The sequence below is a fragment of the Botrytis fragariae genome, assembly GCF_013461495.1.
Source record: "Botrytis fragariae strain BVB16 chromosome Unknown tig00000260, whole genome shotgun sequence".
NCBI classification, from domain to species: domain Eukaryota; kingdom Fungi; phylum Ascomycota; class Leotiomycetes; order Helotiales; family Sclerotiniaceae; genus Botrytis; species Botrytis fragariae.
The window spans coordinates 89,483-112,535 of NW_023501005.1; the positions used below are offsets into that span (position 1 = coordinate 89,483).

Sequence of the window (23,053 nt, forward strand, 5' to 3'; positions counted from 1 at the left end):
TTTTGGGCGGTCTTTGTGTTTTTCATGCGAGAACTCCGAGTTGGATACATACTCCCGACGCATGAAAGGCTCCCTGGGGGTGAATGGTTGCTATACGACTCATGGTTGCATTCTCCCATATCCGGAAGCTGCTCGGTTCGAAGATGATGCTGATCTATAGGCGTACTTCACACCAACTCAATCCTCGTGTTGAACCCTTGTCTGAGTTAGTGACGGATGCAGTGGATCTCTGCCTCGTTACGTCACGAAATGCATATTGATTTGACATGTGGGAATTTCGTCCACTCCAGCAAAACTGCGCAACGATTAATGGTTCCGCTTCTTACGGAACTCCGAATCCTCATCTAGATTCTCTCCGACAAAGTTTTAGTCATGCCAATGCACGACTCATACCGTATGTTCTGTCCCGTGGGGCAACCTAGGCATTTGGCGGCTGCTTGGTTCCTGTATGCACCTTGGTTTTATTATCTTATCTGATCTTTTCGATCTATTCTTTGTGTGTCCTTCGTACTTGCAATTCAATTAGTAGATTTTCAGCTTCTCTTTCACCATGCAATCTCTCTACGAAGTTGAGAATGAGACTCCTCGTTTGTCGATTGTCCAGGGAGCGTCGAGTCCGCCGCTGTTAGCACTTACTCTAGGAGATTTGCTTGATCAACAAACAAGAATTCGTGCTGGAAATGAATGTCTAGTCTGCCCTTCACTGGGAACGAGATGGACCTATGGGACGTTACAGGAAGAGAGTATTGCCGTGGCTCGTGGATTGCTATCTTTAGGTATAAAATCGGGCGATAGAATTGGAATACTGGCTGGCAACTGTGCGGAATATATTTCGGTGTTCTTCGCCGCGGCTTATATGGGATGTATATTGGTGGTGTTGAATAATACATACACAACTCAAGAGGCTAAGAACGGGCTGAAACATGCTGGTAAGGCGGCTTTTCAGATTTCTGAGTATTACCGCTGACGAATGTTAGGTTGTCGAGTCTTGTTTACGGTACCAAAGATCGGGAAACAGAGTACCGAAAGACTTATTTCTGAATTAGGGCCATTGCCAAAGCACAATGGCACTTCTGAATTCTTGGATAAAGTGGTGATGTTGAGGGGTGCTCGAGATGGATTCATGAATTACGACGGACTGAAACGTCAAGGTCGAGCAAGTTCAATGGCAGAATTCGAGAGAGTAAAAAGCATGGTAAAGCCAGACGATATCGTAAACTTGCAATTCACAAGTGGATCGACTGGAAGTCCAAAAGCAGCAATGCTTACACACTTGTAAGCATAATTTTATCCGGACTCGAGGAAAATACTCTGACAGTTTTCGACAGTAATTTAGTCAACAATGCCAACTCAATCGGCGACCGATTGGCCTTCACACCTCAAGATATCTTGTGCTGTCCACCACCGCTCTTTCACTGCTTTGGTCTCGTACTTGGAGTTTTGGCAGTTATTACACATGGCGCAAAAATCATTCTCCCTGCGGAAACATTCGATGCTTCTGCGGTACTGCGGGCGGTATCAGATGAGAAGTGTACTGCCCTCCATGGTGTCCCAACCATGTTCGAGGAGATCTTGAGTCTCCCACGACCGGAGGGTTTTAACTGTGACAATCTGAGAACAGGAATAATAGCTGGTGCCCCAGTACCAAGACCTTTAATGAAGAGATTGTTGACAGAACTTAATATGAGAGAATACACATCCAGTTATGGTAAGTTAGAATGATCATGATGGAAGTGTATATAACTAACAGTTGACAGGATTAACGGAAACCTCACCCACTTGCTTTAATGCCTATACATATGATACCATCGACACTCGTCTAGCGACTGTTGGACAGATCCTTCCACATCTTCGTGCTAAAATTATCGACCGAGATGGAAATATCGTCCCACAAGGTGCAAGAGGAGAGCTTTGCATATCTGGATATTCGCTACAAAAAGGATATTGGAATAATGAGGAGAAGACGGCAGAAGTAATGGTTAGAGATGAAGAGGGGATTTTGTGGTTGAAAACAGGAGATGAAGCTTCCTTCGATGAGAGAGGATATTGCTCCATCACTGGACGTTTTAAGGATATTATTATCCGAGGTCAGTTATCCTCCCATCGTACGATTTTTTGATGAAACTAACCATCAAATAGGTGGTGAAAATATCTATCCCCTTGAAATCGAAACTCGTCTCGATGCCCATCCTGCCATCTCTCGAGCTATAGTTGTTGGAATCCCAGATCCCAAATATGGAGAAGTTGTTGGTGCATTCCTAGATATTGAAGAAGATTCAGCTGCGGTCAAAAAGAAGTTATCAGATGCAGAGATACGAGAATGGACAAGAAAAGAGTTGGGATGGCATAAGGCTCCTCACCATGTATTTTGGTTTGGAGAGGAAGGATTGAAAATGGAAACTCCAAAGACGGGTAGTGGAAAAGTTAAGAAGTTCGAGTTGAGGAGCGAAGGAGCCAGGATTGTTAAAGAGAGGGGTATGGTGCCCAAGCCTAAATTGTAGATTAAAAAATGGGCCTAGAAGACTGTCACTCAAGATTTTCGATTGGTTGTCGGATGTAAATAAATTAGTTTTGTATATATGGTAGTATGATCTTCATGTCTGCATTTTTCTCCGAAGTAACGCACTTGTAGGCATGGTATGGTACTAATAATTAGTCTTGTATTATCCCACACAAATATGGGGACAGTCGGCCTTGGGTATCAGATAAGGTTAATTCTACGTTGTTCAGAGTCAGTCTGTATATTCAAGCCAGTAGTCACCAAAGTTATTATGACAAGACTCAGTACTTGATTGTGGTAACGATACATAACCAAAGACGATGAAGTGGAGTATTAGCAGCTGGAATTTTATTGGAGACGTCGAAGAAGAATAAGCGCGAATGTGTCATCTAATTAGGATCGGACTTTAAAAGTGTTGAAGCTTAGCATTCTTGGCTTAGACCGTCTTTAATACTTAGCTAGATCTGCTCATTTCATCTGGACTCGCTCATGTTTGTATCCATGCATCGAGAAGAACGAGACATAGCACCTCAAAAGGAAGGCAATCTCGAGTAATTTTGATATCATACAGATACCATCAGGATTCCTTGGGGGCGATCCTCGAGAACTCTGTGTCCTAGCTCGTTTCCCAAATTATATAGTGTATCTCCAAAACGTTGCATCATCTCCCTCATCTTTCTGTTGAAGCTTCATTTCCGGGGTATAGGTATCCGCAGTTAAGCCTTGTTCTGCATCTCTAGCATCCCTACGATTATTCTCTGTTTTGTAAAAGATCATCATGAGAGCTGTCAGAACAAAAGCCAAAGACAATAGACTGATGAATATTGTATGTCCTTCGATGAATCTAAAGTTAATAGTCAGTATAGATAAATCATCGGAGAACCGAGAAACTGACAATAGAATTGATGCACTGAAATGGAATAAAATCTTACCTAGGACCATCCACAGAGCGATAGATAAAAGCTGCTACGATACCCCCGAAGTTGGCAAAGCCAACGACCATACCGAAACCGACTCCTCTCTTTAGACTCCCACTTAGATTGTTTCCTACCCAAGTGGTGAGAAGGGACAGAGTTGGAAAGACACCTACACAATTATTGTTATAAGTATGTGGTTTGATTTGTTTAAGCTGCTTTGCTTACCAAGAGCTGCAAGGAAAGCGCCCGTATATTGAACAGGTGTCTTATTACTGGATACAAGTAGTGCAGATCCAATTATGCCCACAGCCAAGAATCCTAGAATAAAACGGCCTCTCTGTTTCATTCTATCGGCAAAAAAGCTGGCAGAGACCGTGAAGAAACATGCGACAACGTAAGGGGGAATGGTCATGAGCTGTGCAGCATTGTTGGTATATCCCATATCTTTCACAATTGTGGGTAAAAACAAAGACAATGAATATATAGGCGTGGACAAGCAAAACCCTAACACCATATTGACATAAATCTTCCAATCTTTTAAAGCTTGCCAGACGTATGTTGAATTCCAATCATCAGAGAGAAGGTTTCGATCAATCGTAAGTCGTCTCATAACCTCTTTTCGCTCCGTTTCCGAGAGAAATTTTGCACTAAGTTCACGTAAGTATCACACACAACGACATGTATGAAAAATGATCTGGGAACTTGTGATATACCTATTTGGGTAATCCCCGATGGCCCAGTATGATATGCACCCAACACAAAAGGTAAGAAGCCCTTCGATGATAAATATCCATGACCATCCATCTTTACCACCTACTCCAGACATTTCGGAAATTCCACGGGCGAATAACCCACCGAATGCTCCTGCTGCTGTTGCCATAGAGAAAAATAATGCTATGCGAAAGCCGCATTCATTTCGAGGATACCACATGGTGATATAATAAACTACACCTGGATACAAGCCACCTTCTGCGATGCCCAAAAAGCATCTGGCAACTAGAAAGCCTGCGTAGTCGTGCACCAAGCCCGTGCATACCATAACAATTGACCAAAATAATACAATTCCCGTCAACCATATATTTGGACAAACTTTCTTGATTATCATATTGCTAGGAACGCCAACTGCAACGTAAAAGGGGAAAAATACAGACAACGCGATATTGTAGTCGAGGCCGGTCATGTGAAGGTCTTTTTCCAGTCCTTCGAGTCGTGCATTGCCAGCATTGGCACGATCAAGAAAGCATACTCTGCCTAGTGTTAGTAATCAGCAATTCTAGACAAATTGGTATATTATTATACAGATATATAGTAGAAAGAATTGGAATGAGACGTATGTCAAGCTTCCGAATCAACTGTTTCGTTGCAGCATCATCAAATCCTGTAGCAGCTATAGAGTCTCCAGAATGGGACTCAGACGTCTTCTCTTCCTTATAAATTTGAACTCCATCAGGCACTCTAGAACTAATTCTACTGTGTCCTTCTGAAATTCTTTCTTCCTCATCGTAAAATTGTAGTCCTGCAAAGACGCCCGAACTTATCCTGTGAAGGGCAGTCGACATGTTTCTCAATGGTTCAAGATTAAATTTTAGCTAAGAAATGAGATCTCTGGTATCATAGGGTTTTGATGGAGTATTAGTAGATTCCTGATATGTCATGAAGTGATACCATGGGGGCGCACTGAGTGAACATATGCGATCTCAGCCAACCAACCACATTAAAATGAGATTCAAAACAAGTTATACAACATAGCAACATGCAACGCAACAGAGTGCATGCGCACATCACTGTAGAAAAAGGGAAACATGACGTAAAAATCGTGAATTAGTATGCGGACAGATCATCTATCATTCGGCGTGATCTTATAAGCTGCGAGAATTTCACCTGCATCTTTAGTAGCTATTGAGTCTTTGAATCTGATGATATACACACATTATGTTGAAGACTAATAATAGACCTTCAAAAGTCGCGAATTCAACGATATTCTATGATTATTATGAAGAACAAGCACATGAAATAGAGTATCTTCTTTGCGGAGACGAGCGTGTTGAAGAGAGCTTTGATTTTTGAGATGCTCTTTGAAACTTTTAATTACGGAAGCTTTCGGATACAACGTGATAAAGACATCAAATGTTTAACGATAGACGTAACAAGCCGCTGGGACGACATGATGCAGATAAACTCATCCAAATGAGGCGAGTATCTCGAGGAAAATTCCCACAAAAAAGCGAATCAGGTTTCAAACTGCCACGAGAATGAAAAAGGTCCTACGTGAGATACTAGTACGATCGTGGAGCTATCAATATCTTAGCGACGAAAGCGGTTTGGAAATGCCCATACACAACTACGTCCTACTGCACAACAAAAGGTTCAGCTTGAATCTAATGTATGACAGGACTACACCATGGTCACTCTAGCGATACAGAATAAGATGAACCTTCTTTTGAACAACAATATGCCGCATCTTGATCATCTTGAGACATGTCCCGATGACAGTTTGTGCTGCACTTGCTGCACCCTTGCTTCGTGATTAAAAATGCTTGGAAGTTGTAAAATCAATCGAAATGTCATTTTTGAAGAGGCAAATAACGTATAGATAGGGTATTAGAATGAAAGTATGCAACGAATCATATCTATGATCTTCCAATTGAAGTGGACGTGGTGAGAAAGATCTCCTAAAGTAATGTCGTCCTCAAGCTGACTTCGAGATGGAATTAAAGTTCTGAGTGCCTGAGGCATCAAACACTCCAAGCTCGAGGCGCGCCCGCTTTTGATCGCAATGTATGTTTGTAACTCAGTGGAGTCAAAAGAGTAACATACCTAAGTAGCTCGATATGGCTTTACCTTTACCACCTGGCTTAACACCAATGGAGGTTGCATTTCTATGTGAAATGGAAATGGTCACAGTTGTCCCTCGGCAACGACTTGAGAGCCTCGATTTATTAGGTGTAAGCTACCCCGCCATTTACCCCTCCAACAACAGTAACCAAAACTCAAAGCTTATATCAATATGGTATCTATAGGGCAAGACAATTTCTCTACGGCCACCGCATCGTGCTCCCTTACCTTTGTGGCTAGCTCTACTCCTCAAGCGACAACGTCGTGCCAATATTATACCACCACCATGGCTTCATCCTCATTCCCTCGATAGAATACTCAAGATGGAGACCGATAATCCTGAGAGCTTCTCTCCTCCTCCGCCACTCGACCATAGCACATCGTCTGCAGTATCACCGCCATTTTTACCGTCGAATACTGCAGACTCAGAGCCTGGTTATTTACCATATCATTGGATTGATATGGGTGAAATTTTACTGGAAGCTGCAAGTGATGATATACAAGATCCAGATAAAGTTCGGGAATTACTCAGAGATCTACGAGAAGTGAGGATGGCAAAAATGAGGAGCAGCACATTAGTAGTAGAAGGAGGTGGGCTCACCAGTCTACAAGGTGTTGGCGCAATGGAGGTCAGTGAGGGACGAGGATTCATTACAGGTGTTATGGATGGACTACGAAAATTAGGAGCTTCTAGGGAAGTTTCCAGAAGGGAAAAAGAACAAGAGGGTACTGGAAGTGGGGGTGATGGTGACAGTGAGGATGAGGATATGGAGTTATGATCAGGGAAACTGGAATTCGCAACATTTATGATAAACTGCATATTTGATGAGCATCGGCGTTGGAAGGAAATCATGGCATATACCAGGCTTATACTGTACAATTGGATGAGGCGCAAAAGTTTTATGCCACGAGGGTATGATGTATAGGAATCATATGAGACTAGGTAATATCTTGTGTTTGATGGAATATTTACCATCGATCTATTTTCGCTCCTCCAGTCCCGGGAAATCCCAACACTATTGGATGCAGATGAATGGTCGTGGGTAGGTGGGATCAATTCTCAATGCCGAAATGCACGATGAAGTGATCTTCATATCATCCTATATACCTTCCTTGTTTGTTGTTTCATTGGCCACTGTTCAAGCGGAGAAATGCAGTACTCCTGCATAATCATGCTTATTGAATGCCAAAGTTGGCTCACCATAATTCTTTTGAGGCAAATTGCATTATTAAATGCATAAATCACTGCTGGATCTGAAAGAAGCCGGTGAAATCTTCGCATTTGCATGGCCACGCGCCCTCAGCAGGAGACGGAGTGTTGTATTACAAGCGTCTTCGCAACCATCTTCCAGTATCACTCCATTGTTGCAGTTATCGTGGTTGCCTGTTCTGCTGCGTCCTTTCCGGCTATAATCTATCTCCAATCACTTGAATGCCGTTCGGCAACTTACTTAATCACACAATGACTCGTCGAGTACGACATGCGAAAGGACTTATTTATTTGACATCTAATTCGTCAATCGGCAATGTGGAGTTCACAAAATGTAATGGAGGGTCGGCACGGAGTTTCAAATTTTGGGAACCCGCCGGGCTCAACAAATTCCGCTCCCCCGCATCCTGAGCTGAAACCAGTGGCTATAATCGATATAATATCGGTCAGTGGTGTATATAGGTTAATGATATCTTGAAGAATAAAATGGCCGTAGCACACTATATTTCCAGGAAATTCAATTCAATCAAAACAAAATGTATTTCATTATTATTGTCGCCGCAGTGGCCATAGGATCCCTATTTTACTTCCTCGGTTGTTGCATCTATAACCTATTCTTTCACCCTCTAAAATCCTACCCAGGACCAAAACTATGGGCGGCTTGTAGAATTCCCATGACATATTGGAAATTAAAAGGTGTTCTTCCATATAAGATTAAAGAACTTCATGATCAATATGGTGATGCGGTTAGAGTTGCTCCAAACTTTCTAGACTACAATTCCTCTGTCGCCTGGGAAGACATTTATGGTTTTGTGAAGGATCATCACAGAAAGAACTTCCCAAAGGATCTGAAGGAACGGGGTGTTCAGAAGAATCAAGGTAGTAATATGTGAGTCATCATTCTACCGCACTGGTTACTCGAACTGTAAGAGCTAATGTTTTAATTAAAGAATAATCGCAAATGAAGAAGATCATCGAAGATTTCGTCGCCTTCAATCACACGTTTTCTCCGACAAAGCCCTCACATCTCAAGAGCCTCTTATTCAAGATTATGCTCGACAATTCATCTCTGGACTTATCAAATTTTCTTCTCTCACTTCAGATAATGATATTAACATCGGTCAATGGTATAATTATACCACCTTCGATTTGATCGGTGATCTCGCATTTGGAGAACCTTTTGGTTGTGTCAAGACTGGAGAAACACATCATTGGATTGACTTAATCTTCAAGATCCTGGAAATAGGTACCGTGATCAATGAGGCAAGAAAATATCCAATTCTTGGGGCTATTGCGTTCTTTTTTATTCCAAGAGGTATGAAAGGTAGATTTGAACGTCATAGACAACTTGGAAGGGAAAAAGCAAACCGACGCCTGGATACACCGAGGGATAAACCTGATTTCACGAGCTATATTCTCAAGCACAATGATACGGAAAAAGGAATGACCCGTGAGGAAATTGGAGAAAATGCAAGCATATTGATTATCGCCGGTAGTGAAACGGTATTTATTCCTCCATTTCTCAAAGTTTCTGTAACTTGACTAACACAACCAAGACTGCATCTCTTCTCAATGGCGTAACATATTATCTCCTTCGAACCCCTACCGTTCTTCAAAACCTCACTCTCGAACTAAGAAGTACCTTCCAAACCCAAGAAGATCTCAGTCTCCATGCTCTCGCTTCCTGTAAATACCTCAACGCCGTCCTCGAAGAAGGACTCCGTATGTATCCTCCCGTCCCATCTACTCTTGGCCGTGTAGTTCCCGAAGGTGGAAGTATAGTCGCTGGTCAATACGTTCCTGCCGGAGTATCCGTCGGTGTCAATTTCATAAGCTCCCAACTTTCTGCGGAAAATTTCCATCTTCCGTATGAATTCCATCCTGAGAGATGGCTCGGTACCGCGGATGTCGAAGAATTGAAATCCGCGTTCCCGGATATGAAACTTACTGATCCGAAAATCTTTGAGGGCGATGATAGGAAAGCTCGTCAACCGTTTAGTGTGGGACCCGCTAATTGTATTGGGAAGAATTTGGCGTATGCTGAAATGAGGGTTTTGTTAGGGAATGTGGTGTGGGGATTTGATTTGGAGGGGGCGAGGGATAGTGAGAGTTGGTTGGAGAGGAATAGGATTTATGCGTTGTGGAAAAAACCGGAGTTGTGGGTTAAGTTGAAGAGAGTTAATGTTTAGGTGATGGGATGGTGATGGAGATAGGGATGGGAATGGGGATGGAGACGGGGATGTGGATGAGGATGGAAGTGTGCGATTTGAAATATGCGATTTGCGATTGTGGTTTCATGGCAAAGTCAAGGATAGGATGTCATGGCGACGAAGTTGTTGAAGATTCGTCGTGTTGTATGTTTTGATGTATATGCATCATTTCCAGAATGTTTCATTGGAGGAGTTTGTAGATGTTCGAGACATAGTTCCGTTTGTTATGGTGTTGGGACTTTTTCTTCTGTCTTTATATTATATTCGTTAGGAATAATTTGGTTTGTATGTTTATATGTATGTAGAAAAATGAATGCATGTATACACATATACATACACACACTCACCACCAAAAGCCTCACTACCTACCCCCTTACTCACTCACACACCACCATCAAATGCCCCTTTCATCTCACCCCCCTTTGTGATCCGAGATTATTCACTCCCTCTAATCGGACCACTGAGAATATTTATCGACCTATTCCTAGCTACGTAGTAAGTCAGCAAGCGAAGTACCATTAAATCTTATTCTTCTTCTTCTTCTTATTCTGCTATTGTCTCCTCTCTATTTTATCTCACTCTGTTATGAAGCAGATTCATAGTCTCGTGTTCTATTCCTTTCGTTTTTCTCTTTTGTGTTCGTGGAAGATAAAAAATAGTCTGAGAGGAGATTATTTTTGCACTTCGGAAGGGCAAGATATGTGCATACATATCCAAAACTTAAACTCAAGTCCCAAGCTCAAAATCCAAATCTCCAAGATTCAAATCAAAGACAGCCAAATCTCCAAATTCAGCCCCCAAACAATCCTCAACTCTCAACTCAATTCCCCTCCCAATCAATAAAACCATGTCCCGTACTACCAAAACCCGCTCGACACGTCGCTATTACTCTCCTTCTTCCTCTCCATTGCGAGACTCGAATCGACACTACTTTCCATCCTCATCACCAATGACATCTCTTTCTCCAGTCAGATATGAGTACATATATATCGATACCACTCCTCATCGCCCGCGATATGTGATTGGAAAGGTTGGAAAAGGAGGGAAGGGGGAGGAATGTTTTACTTCCAGTTCATCTCCATCACCACGTCTCCGAAGAAATCGCTCTGTATCGCTTCTTCGAACTGAATCTAGACCTAGCTATCATGAAGAATATGGCCAAGTATATAGTCGAGCGGATAGTCAAGAACCGAAAAAAGAAATAAAAACATCGATTTCTTATACGACTCCCACTCCCAGGGCTTCAAATCCGAAGATTCGACATACATATACATGCAGAGAGGACATTCCATATTTTAGATATCGTACTTCGGGTTCTGGGAATGGGAAAGATTGGTATGGACTGTATGGTGCTAGGGGTCGGAGTAGGAGTAGGGGTAAGGAGGGATGGGTGAGACGGGGGTGTATGGAGTGTATAAGGTGTGGGGATGGGGATTGGGATAGGGATAGGGATGGGAGATGTGAGGAATGTAGTAGATCCACCTATCGTATCACTTCGCCATCACCATCATCACCACCAATATTATCCCCCACAACCAAAACGACCCGAGTCCACATCAAAAACCTCACCGATGTTGAAATCGAAAATAGAAACGCCAACTACATTCCTCAACACGCCGGCAAAAAAGAAACAGGCGTTCGAGTTTCCGTAGAAAGGGAAGGAGAAGCAAGGTGTGGGGAGGACGAGAGGCTAAGGGGGAGGAGTAGAGCACGAAGTTGCAGTAGAGGAAGAGAGCGGGGAAGAGGAGAGAGAGAAAGTGAAAGAGAAGGGTGGAGATGTGTAAGAAATAGAACACCTACGCCTTATTATGAGGGGTTCGTTAGGTGTTGGTGTAGGGATGGTGGTAGATGTCAATGCAGAAGAGGGGAAAGGAATGTGAGAAGTTGTGAGAGGGGCAGAAAGAGTGCGAGCGATTTGGAATATAACTACATCTCTCCGAATTCAATACCTATCAGAGATGCAGTCTCAAGATCAAGATTGAGCGGGAGAGAGAGAGAACGAGAAAGACAGAGAGGAGAGAAGAGAGGAAGAGCGCCAGAAATAAAGTCAGAAGGAATCGTTGAATATATAGATCTTGATCGAGATCGAGATCGAAATTTTGATCTTGATCAAAGTCAAGATAAATCCAAATGGAAAAATTCAGATATCCACATCATATACCATCAGAGAGGGAGGTCTCAGAATTTCAGTAGTCGAAATCGAAATCGAGGTCCGAGAAGATCCAGATCTCGATCCAGATCCAGATCCAAATCGAAGTCAAGAAAAGAAGAAACAGAAGAAGAAGAAAGAGGGAACACTGAAGAAAGAACTCGATATATAACAAGAACAATTGATGTTCCTCGAGATGGGTCACTATCACGGTTGAAGTCGATGTCGAGAGCAAGGTTGAGAGGTAGAGATGAAGATAGAAGTACGAGTACGAGTAAGAGGAAAAGGATATATTATCTCTCTCATGTTTCTCATGTTGCTCGCGATGATGGAGGAAGGAATAAGAGTACGAGCAGAGGGAAATTCAAACGCAGGGACAGATCATCGAGCACTTCCACTTCCACTTCCGATTACACTTCCGAGGAAATAGAGCGAGAAGTACGAATTAAACGGAAATACAGTGTCAATGGTGGGTTGAGAGGTGAAGCGAGAGATCAAGGGAGAGTAGGGGGAGGAGAAGCCAGAGGAGAAAGAGGAAGTGGAGGAGGGAAAGCGAGAGAAAAGGGAAGGGGTGTAAGATTTATGATTTAAATTTTAAAGAAAAGAAAAATTCAAGTAATGAGTCAAACTTTGGTTTTATTCTCATCTTATCTAATTTATAAGGGAAAGGGATAGATGAAATCGATGAAATATAAGAGATCAGGGGCTTAGTTATCGTATATTGTAATGCTTTGTCATGCAATTCCTGTTACGATCACATACTAGAGCATATCGATAGAGGTCAATCAAATACAATAAGAAAGCTAAAGAGGAAAGAGATTCTCAAGGAATATCTTTAATTCTTATATAATAATAATCGCTTAATCCAAGCTAGCCTTGAACTAAGGCTAGTGTGATGATTGGCCAAACTAATAAAAATGGGGAAAAGCTCGGTCGCCTTTTGGTGTGTTTCACAGTACTTACGCCGTCAACATCCGTACATCTACCCCCACACATTTTGTCGCTCTTTCGTCCAATACTTGATTTCCTAGCTTGCTCGATGCAAGTATTGTAATTAGTCATTGAATTTCATGGCCATTCTGTTGCTTTGCTCCTATGGCCACTAGACGGCCTCATAAGAAGTCGCGGAAGGGATGCACCGCCTGCAAACAGAAGCACCTAAAGGTATGTAATCATGAGTTACGCAGCGCAGTTTGCCACAATATCCATATCTAACACGATCAATAAGTGTGATGAACGTCGTCCCAATTGTGGGAACTGTCATGATCGCTGGATCACCTGCACATATCTGTGGGAGAAAAAACCACTACCTTCCACCTCCACGAGAGAGAGTTCACAGCAGATGTCTGGTACTCATTCCCAAGCCATAGTATCATCACCTGGTGCCCCCTTATCACCATTTCACATGCCACAAGCATATAACATTGAAGCCCTCAAACTTCTTCACCACTACACGATCAATGTTTATGACTCTCTCAGCACTATTATTCCACAGCAGAAAGTATGGCAGACATCCGTCGTACAGATAGCCATGCGAAATGATTTTCTCCTTCGCGGGATTCTTTCTCTATCTGCTTTACATATTGCCCTTGATGGGTGCGAAAACCCTCAAGTTCTGGTGGCGGAGGCTGCCCACCACCAAAATGCGGCACTGGTAGAGTACCGGCGTCTCATAAACACCGGCGACATTTCGCCAGAAAGTCAACGCGCCGCCTTCTTGTTCTCAGCCTTTCTGGCCATGTCTGGATTTTGCTTTATTCGCGCAGATGGAAACTTACCCGAGTCAAACAAGGGCAGTCGCGGCATTGATGATTTCTTGGCTTGCGCCAACTTGGTCAGGGGCATGGTTGGCTTGCATAGTTTGTGGCAGGAAAACATCTTTTGTGATGAACTCTACGCTACCATACGGAGTGGTCCGCCTACAAATTTATACCCCGACATTGGCGGCGACGTTGTTACAGAGCTGCGTGCTCTATCCGATCTTGTTGCTCGCTGCGAGGCCGACATATGCACGAACACATCTAAGGTTTGCCAAGATGCCGTTCAACAGCTTCTTTATTCATTCGAGATTATCAGGGAGGTCACAGTAGACAGAGGCTCGACGTCGCCAATCATAGCTGGACTTATGTGGCCTGCTCTAATTTCCAGAGACTATCTCATTCTTCTGACTCAACGAACCCCTCTCGCCGTTCTCATTCTGGCTTATTTTGGAGTTTTGTTGCGTCGGCTCGACTCGTTCTGGTTCTTCCGGGGGTGGGGAAAGCATCTGGTCGAGACAAGCGCATCCATCTTGGGCGATTCGTACGCTGATCTCCTTGCCTTCCCGAAAGCGGCGGTGAGGCTATGTGATGTTGATAATCGGTGCAGCCTCGAACAAACTCCAAAGTCCAGCCTTTGAGTAAGGGTCAAGGTCAAATTGCCATACGGGGTCAGCTTTCTCCAAATTAATTTTTCGGGCATTATACAGTAGAACCTGGTTATACTGATTCACAAAATTCGATCAACAATTATCGGTATATATGTGACTAATTCAGTCTTATACGTGAACAAATTAGTCTCGATAGTCCCGGATTTTTCTTTATAAAAAATGGTTAGGTCATAAAAGCTTTTCAGATTTTTTGATTATTTTCATTGTCACATTTATATCAATATTGACAAGAGGTCTCTTGGTGTATTGTAGTGCACAAATATATACCGGTATAACTCTATAGGTATATTCAATATCGACATAATCGGGTTTTACCATAGTTACAGCTATATTCAATCTCGCTCTACATCTTTGCTTCGCATCTATGCTACAAGATATATCATTGTCGCCAAAAAGCTACAATTCATCAATCCGCCAGGAATTCCAGCTATCCCTCTTCAGACTTCAATATCCTGAACCCCGGCTACGCAAAGACATGCCCGTGCTTCCGTGCAAGGTCGCCTTGTCTCCCATGACATCGGATGGGTGGAAAATGTTGAGTATCACCATTACAAAAAGCATCAACGTTGCGTCGAAGATGTAAGCGAAAGCCTCATGCGACAGTAGATACCCGTCGTTTCCACCAGCATACTCGATCAAGCGGAAAGCCGAACGGATCAGGATCAGTGCGCTCGTGATGTACAAAACGTACAGCAGAGCCTCCCAGTTCTTGTTCTTCATCATGTATTGAACGGACATTCTCATCGGCGCGGTATTTGCGGTTCTCTGGAATCGACGATGGAAAATAGTCGCGGTGAATATGAAGACGCTGAAGAAGGCAAGCTGGATGGCAAGACCCGCGATCGTAATATGCTCTCCGGTCGCCAAAGCGCTAGCGGTTCCGCTAGCCATAATTCCTCCACCTGTATCAAATCACCTCTCGATCAGTATGTAGATTCCTCACTCACTATCGACATTCGGGGGAGGGGGACCCGAGCACACAGAACAAACATACCGGCGGCTTGACTCAAAAAGGCGATGACATCTCCAATGACGAAAACCTTGGTCATCCACTTTTTGCGGATGGGCGACAGGTCTTCGGCATCGAGTGCGACGATCAGTCGTCCGAGCACCATGTATATCGAGGCGGCGAAGAGCGCCGGTGCGAGCAGGATCAGAATCGTGGTGATGCTATAGATGGGAATGGATTCTTTGTTGGAATGCGCCATGATTCGGAAGATGTATCCGACGACCTCGACTATTTGCGCATTGCATGAGATTGCGATCTTGAATGGGGGACGCGGGGCTGGAACGAGATGCAGATGAGATGAAGAAAGGAGAAATCAGACATACAAGTACCGCCGATAACAAGAGGGGTAAAGTACCATGATCGGTTCCGGATCATCTGGTATACGTGATACAACATCGTAGCTGCAAAGGCGATTAGGAAAATCACGGCCGCTGCTATGTTCGGCGTGTAGCGGTAAAGCTTGTAGACTGGATTGTCTGTCGGGACTGGGGAGTCGGACATTTTCGCTGTTGGTCGTTGGAGGGAGGACGGCGCCTTTGTGTATGTTTCTGGAAGAAAGGGTTTGAGGAGCGAATCGCGGTAGAGCGAGATGAAAAATAAATGGGGTTTTATTATATATCCAATACACACTACAGTACAAATAGACGTCTGCGCACTTGTAGTATGGTATAGTATAGTATTACTCAAGACCCCAAATCGATAAAGTAAAAACAAACATATAGATTTAGATACAGAAGAATGCTCAATATGATAACCAGACCGACAGGTAGGAAACGCAAACGACGAGAAGGCACATCCATACATACATACATACATATATGTATGCACATGAAAAACACACAGCCCCTCCCCACAACCGAGCGACCCAACGCAGCACCTTTACGACACGATACGACTCGATGGGGAAGAATGTTCCGGCTGGGATGGGCAATCCTTTCTTTTCTTTGCTCGTCCCCAAATTCGAGTTTCTTGATTGGGTTGGTTTGATTGGGTTGGGTTGGCGCATGCTTGCTTGCTTGGAGCGTGGTAGTCGTGTGAGGTGCTTGGCGGGCAGGATATCTATCCGTATCCATATTTTTGATTTAAACGAGTACGGCCGAATGGGGTTTAGCGCGAGCGTAGTGCTTTAACGTTAGTAAGTAAGTGGAGGGGAGGGGAGGGGGGCTTGACTCGATTCGGCTGGAGCCGAATGATTCTTGATTCTTGGGTTTGGGTTTGAGATGGAGATGGGGATGGCAGAGGAGAGAAAGAAGAAAGAAGAAATGGAAAGATGAGGTGCGTGTTTCGGGTTGAAACTTGGATTGAAATAATTTTCTGATGTGATATGGGGAGATGTGTAGGAGGTGAGTGTAATCTTATAATCCTGAATATGTAAATAGATTTGCCATCATCTTGTTATCTGTTATATGTATACCTATCTACCTACCTACCTACCTACCTACTCAATTCGAAGACTACATTACTACAAATCGAGTTTGTATTTATATTTATATTTATAGATAGATAGATACATTCATATAAAGAAGATTCTACTTTCTCAAGTATATATATGCATACGTATATTTATATACTTATTTACACCCAAGCTCACGTCAGTATATCTGTTATATCATTCTGATTTTGAGATTTAGGGATTTATGTATTCATTATCCTAATTTTCCCAACCTATCCATGACCCAATCCAACCCAATGCGTCCTAATCAATCCCATCGTATCCTATATCATTCTTGCTCCCTATCACTTTATCCCCCTCACTTTCTCTCCCCTCTTCTCCCCTAATTGTCATCCACTATCTACATTACATACATTCCCCTATCCCACTCTCCCTTTCACCTTTTCCCATTCCCCTTCCATCCTTTCAGAAATAAAAAGCAACAACCATGGTATCTCCCAACGTCCCAATTCCCATCTCTCAAAAAAGAAGAAAAAAAAGAAAAGAAAAAAAAAAGGCAAAACACCCCCATTTCTACAACCCCCCTCTCGCCCTCCTCATCCATCCCCATCTCCCCATCTCCCCATCTCCCCATCTCCCCATCTCCCCATCTCCCCATCTCTCCATCAAATCAAATCAAATCAAATCAAATCATCTCATCGTTAAATTCGCTCAATGCAAAGACGCACTTAATCTAAACCAAACCAACCCAAACCAAACTAGGTAATCCAGCCAAAGTAAAGCAAAGCAAGCTAGAAAGCAAACTAGAAACAAACGCCGTTTACCAAATCCTAATCCCAATTCTGTCCATGATTGATGAATAATTCATTCATCCAACTCCATATAAACAAAGAATTAGAAAGGATGAGATGAGCGAGCAAACGGCAGACAAGCAAACAGCAATCTGTGCTATTCGTAATGTGCGAATGCCATGTTCATCCAGATCAGATCAACATCAATTCCCAACGCCTTTCATCTGTTCATTTCATCTGTATGTGCAAATTCCTCTCCACGCATACATATATGCATATCTCCCTTCCCCCCAATTACCATCCCCATTTCCTCCACTCGCAACATACATGCATACCCCCCTATTACCATCTACACCCCCACAACCTCAACCTCCATTCCACCCTAATAAACATCCTCATCATCAACCTCCATATCCTCGATTTTCGTTCCCAACGCCATATTACCCTGTCTAATCAATTCCTTCATCTGTCTATCAAACTTCCTCATCATCTCATCCTGTTCCCTTTCCTCTTTCAATTGTTTCGCCTTCCATGCTTTGGCTTCTCTTGCTGCTGGACTTTCATTTGAATTTGGTCCTGTTTTTGGACTATTCGGTGTCCAACGAGGAATGCGTGATCCTGCTGGTGAAGCTGTGCGTGGAATTTGAGAAGAACTAGGACGAGTGGGAGTGGAATAATTTGTACCACGCTCATAATTTGATAGAGTGGGTGAAGGATTTAAAACTCGAGGATTACTTTGATAATTTGGTCTTCGGGTGGCACCCATATTACTTGATGTGATTTGAGGTTGAACCAAATGTCTCCTAGTCGAATTCGATGTCGTAGGTATATTATATCGAGCAATTCCACTTCTCTGTTGTGACAGTCTAGATTTAGGTGCTTGAGATTGTGGAATGGCAAATGCATCTGCAGGCACTGGTGGTAATTTTGGATATTGTTGATTGAGTTGATATTCGGGTTGGAGTGCTTGATATTCGGGTTGAGGTTGTTGTATTACTTGTGGTGGAGGAACAACCACCCAATTTCGTGACATATCATCTGGAGTTGATTGAGCCGTAAAACTAGTTTGACGTCTCTTTGCTGGTCTCGGAGGTGTTGTCTCTTCCTGTGGTGGAACGTAATTTCGATCCATATAATTCTCAACCATACCACCCATCGGAAACCCACCCGGTACCGGTGTACCAGGAGATTTTTCATCCTCCCACATATTATTCTTCGGTTCATCCATAAACGTCGGTTCCATTGGAGTTGTCGATCCAAACACATAACCATTTCCACCACCGGCTTGGAATCCTTTAAATGCGACACCCATCTTACAAAATTCCCACATCTTTCCAACCACACCACCCACCACATTAACCATAGGTTTAATCCATCCACGTTTCTCATCTTCCTTTGGTTGTCCTCTAACTCTCGGTCTTCCATTTTCATCTCGATACAATTGACCTTCTCCCTCGGCTTCGAAAGTTTCCTTTACATCACTTAATTCCCTTCGATATTTGGTATCACCAAAATCACTTTCTCTTCCCATTCCCATTTCCCGATTCTGTCTCTCCGCCTGCGGAGTATCCAAACCTCCTGCCAATCGATATTTGGTGTTCACAAATGGCATGGGACTTCCTGGCGTAACCAAATTGGAATCTCCCTCATCACATTGATTTCCTCGTTCGTAACCATATTCATATGGTAAACTATCTCTCATTCTCTTTCTCCCGACCATTGTACCTCCGGCATTCAACAAATCGGTACTGGTCGTTGATTGCGTATCGAAGAGATATAAAGACGAAGTGGCAGATGCTGATGGAGTTGATGGCGGAAGATAAATATTCGATTTGGAACCTGCAATTGGTACGTCATGTTGAGGAGATGGAGAATCGAGACCAAAAGTCCCCGGCATATTTTCTGATACTGGAAGGGAGTGTAAGAAATAAGACATTTTTTTCGATCTGTTGAAATAAATGTGATGGATGAAAGTAAAGGAAGTTGAAGTTGAATTCCCCAAAGATTCACGGATATGAAATGCAATGGATAATACAGCTTCCACGGCTTATACGGGACAGATGATGATGATCGATGTAGGTATCTTTTGTAGATATCTTCCCGAGGCTGAGAGATTTGCTTTATCTTAACGAGGCGTAGGAAAGATGGTCATCCGTAATCGCAATCGGTGGTATGAGTATTGATGGTGTCGGTATTGGTAACGGTTTGTGTGATTAGTATTAATGTGAGTATTAATATGAGTATTAATGAGTATTAAAGAGTATTAAAGAGTATCAATCAAGATCAATGTCAAGATCAAGATCTCTCAATCACTTCTGAATTCTGAATCCTGAATCAACACTTCGTACCACCAAATACCACAGAATTCCAAACCTCGTGATAACAATCCAATCTATCAAAAAATCTTTCAACTTTCCAAGTATCAACCACGCCACAACACATGTATGTACATGAATGGAGACGCAACGTTCCTGGACTCCGTATTGTGGATTCGAAGCAGGTATCTGAGATCAAGAGGCGACACCACCCGACGCAAAGACCCAAAATCAAATCAAATTAAATGGAGAAGATGGAGAAGATGGATCCGAATGCGCAGAAAATGTAGACTTGTCCTCTGCCTGTGGTTGTTTTCTTCTGGTTCTTCTGGTTCTTCTGGTTCTTCTGGTTCTTCTGATTCTGCATAAAAAGAAATCAAGAAAAGCAAGAAACGAAAGAAAGAAAGAAAAAGAGAAAAAAAAGATGGAATAGAATGTCCAGTATTTTATTTATTTTTTCCAACCATAGATGGCGGTGAATCTACGTTGGTAATCTTGAACTTGAACTTGATCTTGATCTATTCCAATTCCACGCTGGAGCTTCAAATACCCTGCGTACATAAATGTTTTATCCTCAGCCTCCCTCACTAATGATAAGTAGGTACAGTACAGTACAGTGCAGTACAGTACTACAGTACAGTCCCTACATACCATGGTTGCCGTGGTGAATCAATCATCCTTTCACGGGTGAAATCTTTCAATATTGACAAATCACGCGTTTACCCTCCATGGATCCATTTCACCGTTGAATCCCCATTGGTTCGTGAGAGCTCTCTGATACGATGAGATGCCTTTTTATGCTTTTACATGTCTTGTTGCTATAGGCAGATGGGTATAATATGAAACGGGAAGGATCAAGAGGGGCATAATATATGCATGTACGTACGTGTTGAGTAACTTGGCTTAGATAGGTAAATGCAGATGTATAATTACAAGATACATCCCAAATTGATGAGCTCTATAACACTTTTCAATGGGAGTGTTTCAATAGAATACTCGTAGAATATCCATCAAATTGTTCAATCTATATCTATTCCAATTCAAACATCTAATTCCAAGTCACGTATAACATACAAGCTCAAAGAATAGTGCAGAATGTCTATTAAATGTTTGGAATTCCCAAACTGCTACTCGAGTAAACTATTAACGATGCTGATATCTGTGTCTGGCATCTGTGTCTGGCATCTGTATCTGGTATCTAACTATCTATTACAACAAAAAAGGTATCATCTACCTCTCTCCAACGCCATTCACCCTTTCAATATTCATCCATTCCATTACGTCTAAACTTCCGCAATCTTATTCTCCTTTCCTCCATAATATTGATCATGTTGAGCCACTCTCTTCTCATCCGGCTTCTGAAGGTCACTGAACACCCTATGTTCTCTACCCGCCCAGAATTCCTCTCTCTCCGCCAAAATTTCATCAGCCCAAGCTTTCACTTCGGGAAGAACAATCTTCGTAGCAACCCAGGAAAATTCCGCCAAATCCAATCCATTCTTGTCCGCACGTTCATATTCCACCATTTGAAGAATTAATTCCACCTTATCGACATCATGAACGAATTTGCTTTCCAAAGTTTCCGAATCCTCATATTCTTGCCAGATTTTCTTGATTTCCTCTCCAGTCAATCCACCATTAACACGACCTAGAAGATTCTTGGTGAAGTAATCCATCGTGGTAGCTTCGCGACGATTCTTCTCGGTTTTCGGTACGTTGTCAACGGGCGTGATATCTCCCACCAGTGCTTCGGCCATATCGTGGATGAGGGCCATCTTGGTACAGTGTGCAATATCGATCTTGGAAGAGAGAGATTTGGGTGCGAACATGGTAATGAGTGACATGCGATACATGTGATCGGAAATCGATTCTCCTCTGTGAAGAGACTGTTAGCTTGATCCAATCTAATAGTTTGTTTGGGCAACTCGCCTCTCGATACCAAATCTACGCCATCCTTCACGCTTGGTCGTCTTCAATCTCTCCAGCATGTGAAAGAATGGTACTGGCGATTCCGAATTCTCTTTTGGTACGACGGGGAATTCATCCTGGACTACTTTCTCCACAGACCACGATTGTTGTGCAGCGGCAGCTTCAAGAATCGAAGGCTCTATTAGCTTTGCGTTAGAATGTATCACAAATGTCATGCAGACACATGGTATTTTGATTTGGAAAGAGGAATCCAAAAGAAGTAGTGCGACCTACCAGCCTGGTTACTTGCTTCGTGGGTGATGGACGACATGTTTCTTGTTTGGGTACCCCGCGATTGATTGGAATGATTGTGCGTGTATTGATATTCTCCGAATATGCAAAACGGTTGTGTAATGGAATGGCTGTAAGAGAGCGTACAGATTCGAAGAGGAGTTGTATCAAATGTAAATTGAAGAAGAATCTAAAGGGAAAGAAAGTATGAACTATTTGGAAGAAAAAGATGGCGAGAGATTTTGTTTGTAGAAGATGAAAGATGATGAGGTTGAAGTTCGAATATGAATAGCAAACAGATAAAGATTCACCCCCACCATCAATACCAAAAGAGGGAGTCTGTGCCCAACCAACCAGAGATGAGTAATTGTGAATCAATATCTGTAGCTCTGTAGCTCTGTATGTGTGCATGTTGTTGTTTGTGAATATGTAAAGAAAGACTCTTTTTCTATTTCTTGCCGGATTTACTTCATTCACAAAGCTCAAGTGAGTTTATTTCTAGATGTGTTTCAATTCAAAGTGATGTGATGGTTGGGCCAAAGAGATGTATCCATTGACCTTCCCTTTAACAACAGTTCTATCACTCTATATATGATACTTTTCTCTGATGTTAAAACTTCAATCTGGGTCTTTAATCTTCATCATCAATCTTCATCATCAACCTTCAAGTGAACGACATTGAATTCCTTATTTTGATATCATTATTAAGGCATAAACCTCAATAATCTATCTTCTCTGCGTCACTGTATAGTCATGATCGCCATCTCATATATCAAACGGTCAATTTCAAAGTTATTCAAGATCAAAAATCTTCCTCCATGTCATCACCCAAGGTATATTTCTTCACCCGAAAAAGCATTCCTACCACCACGAAAATCAGATAAATAACCGCTATTGGTTTTACCTTTATCAAGAGCTTCAGTTGAAAATCCTACTAGGCAAAAGAATCAAAGTTAGAGGTCAAATCCTTCGGCGGAGCTTAACCGCTTGAATGTGAGGATCGGAAGGATGTCTGCGTAGACAAGCAAAGTTTTTATTTCATTCCTGATTTCTTTCCACGAGGTCTATTGTTCTGGTGATTATGATTTAGGCTGTTA

The 23,053-nt window shown here is 42.6% G+C and overlaps 8 protein-coding genes across 8 annotated transcripts; 4 read left to right on the plus strand and 4 right to left on the minus strand.

Moving 5' to 3' along the window:
• Positions 1 to 550: 550 nt before the first annotated feature.
• Bfra_012033 (putative long-chain-fatty-acid- protein) lies at positions 551 to 2,501 on the plus strand (the record flags this gene model as incomplete). The annotated part of the gene is made up of 5 exons (XM_037342354.1): positions 551 to 929; positions 978 to 1,275; positions 1,329 to 1,708; positions 1,758 to 2,087; positions 2,140 to 2,501. The coding sequence occupies 5 exons, from the start codon at positions 551 to 553 to the stop codon at positions 2,499 to 2,501; spliced, it is 1,749 nt and encodes a 582-aa protein (XP_037187651.1).
• A 632-nt stretch (positions 2,502 to 3,133) lies between these two features.
• Positions 3,134 to 4,976, minus strand: Bfra_012034 (putative high-affinity nicotinic acid transporter protein; the record flags this gene model as incomplete). The annotated part of the gene is made up of 5 exons (XM_037342355.1): positions 3,134 to 3,344; positions 3,433 to 3,586; positions 3,643 to 4,064; positions 4,131 to 4,664; positions 4,717 to 4,976. 5 exons carry the CDS (start codon positions 4,974 to 4,976, stop codon positions 3,134 to 3,136), a joined length of 1,581 nt encoding a protein of 526 aa, XP_037187652.1.
• Positions 4,977 to 6,248: 1,272 nt separating this feature from the next.
• On the plus strand, positions 6,249 to 7,031 carry Bfra_012035 (putative dna replication complex gins protein psf2 protein; the record flags this gene model as incomplete). Its single annotated transcript, XM_037342356.1, has 2 exons — positions 6,249 to 6,362; positions 6,438 to 7,031. 2 exons carry the CDS (start codon positions 6,249 to 6,251, stop codon positions 7,029 to 7,031), a joined length of 708 nt encoding a protein of 235 aa, XP_037187653.1.
• A 967-nt stretch (positions 7,032 to 7,998) lies between these two features.
• On the plus strand, positions 7,999 to 9,651 carry Bfra_012036 (putative toxin biosynthesis cytochrome p450 protein; the record flags this gene model as incomplete). Its single annotated transcript, XM_037342357.1, has 3 exons — positions 7,999 to 8,351; positions 8,413 to 8,965; positions 9,019 to 9,651. 3 exons carry the CDS (start codon positions 7,999 to 8,001, stop codon positions 9,649 to 9,651), a joined length of 1,539 nt encoding a protein of 512 aa, XP_037187654.1.
• A 3,265-nt stretch (positions 9,652 to 12,916) lies between these two features.
• Bfra_012037 (putative c6 zinc finger domain-containing protein) lies at positions 12,917 to 14,219 on the plus strand (the record flags this gene model as incomplete). Its single annotated transcript, XM_037342358.1, has 2 exons — positions 12,917 to 12,985; positions 13,050 to 14,219. 2 exons carry the CDS (start codon positions 12,917 to 12,919, stop codon positions 14,217 to 14,219), a joined length of 1,239 nt encoding a protein of 412 aa, XP_037187655.1.
• A 474-nt stretch (positions 14,220 to 14,693) lies between these two features.
• Positions 14,694 to 15,759, minus strand: Bfra_012038 (putative rta1 like protein; the record flags this gene model as incomplete). The annotated part of the gene is made up of 3 exons (XM_037342359.1): positions 14,694 to 15,151; positions 15,244 to 15,486; positions 15,582 to 15,759. 3 exons carry the CDS (start codon positions 15,757 to 15,759, stop codon positions 14,694 to 14,696), a joined length of 879 nt encoding a protein of 292 aa, XP_037187656.1.
• A 2,065-nt stretch (positions 15,760 to 17,824) lies between these two features.
• Positions 17,825 to 19,378, minus strand: Bfra_012039 (uncharacterized protein; the record flags this gene model as incomplete). The annotated part of the gene is made up of 1 exon (XM_037342360.1): positions 17,825 to 19,378. One exon carries the CDS (start codon positions 19,376 to 19,378, stop codon positions 17,825 to 17,827), a length of 1,554 nt encoding a protein of 517 aa, XP_037187657.1.
• Positions 19,379 to 21,040: 1,662 nt separating this feature from the next.
• Bfra_012040 (putative hd domain-containing protein) lies at positions 21,041 to 21,996 on the minus strand (the record flags this gene model as incomplete). The annotated part of the gene is made up of 3 exons (XM_037342361.1): positions 21,041 to 21,643; positions 21,683 to 21,864; positions 21,960 to 21,996. The coding sequence occupies 3 exons, from the start codon at positions 21,994 to 21,996 to the stop codon at positions 21,041 to 21,043; spliced, it is 822 nt and encodes a 273-aa protein (XP_037187658.1).
• Positions 21,997 to 23,053: the final 1,057 nt, after the last annotated feature.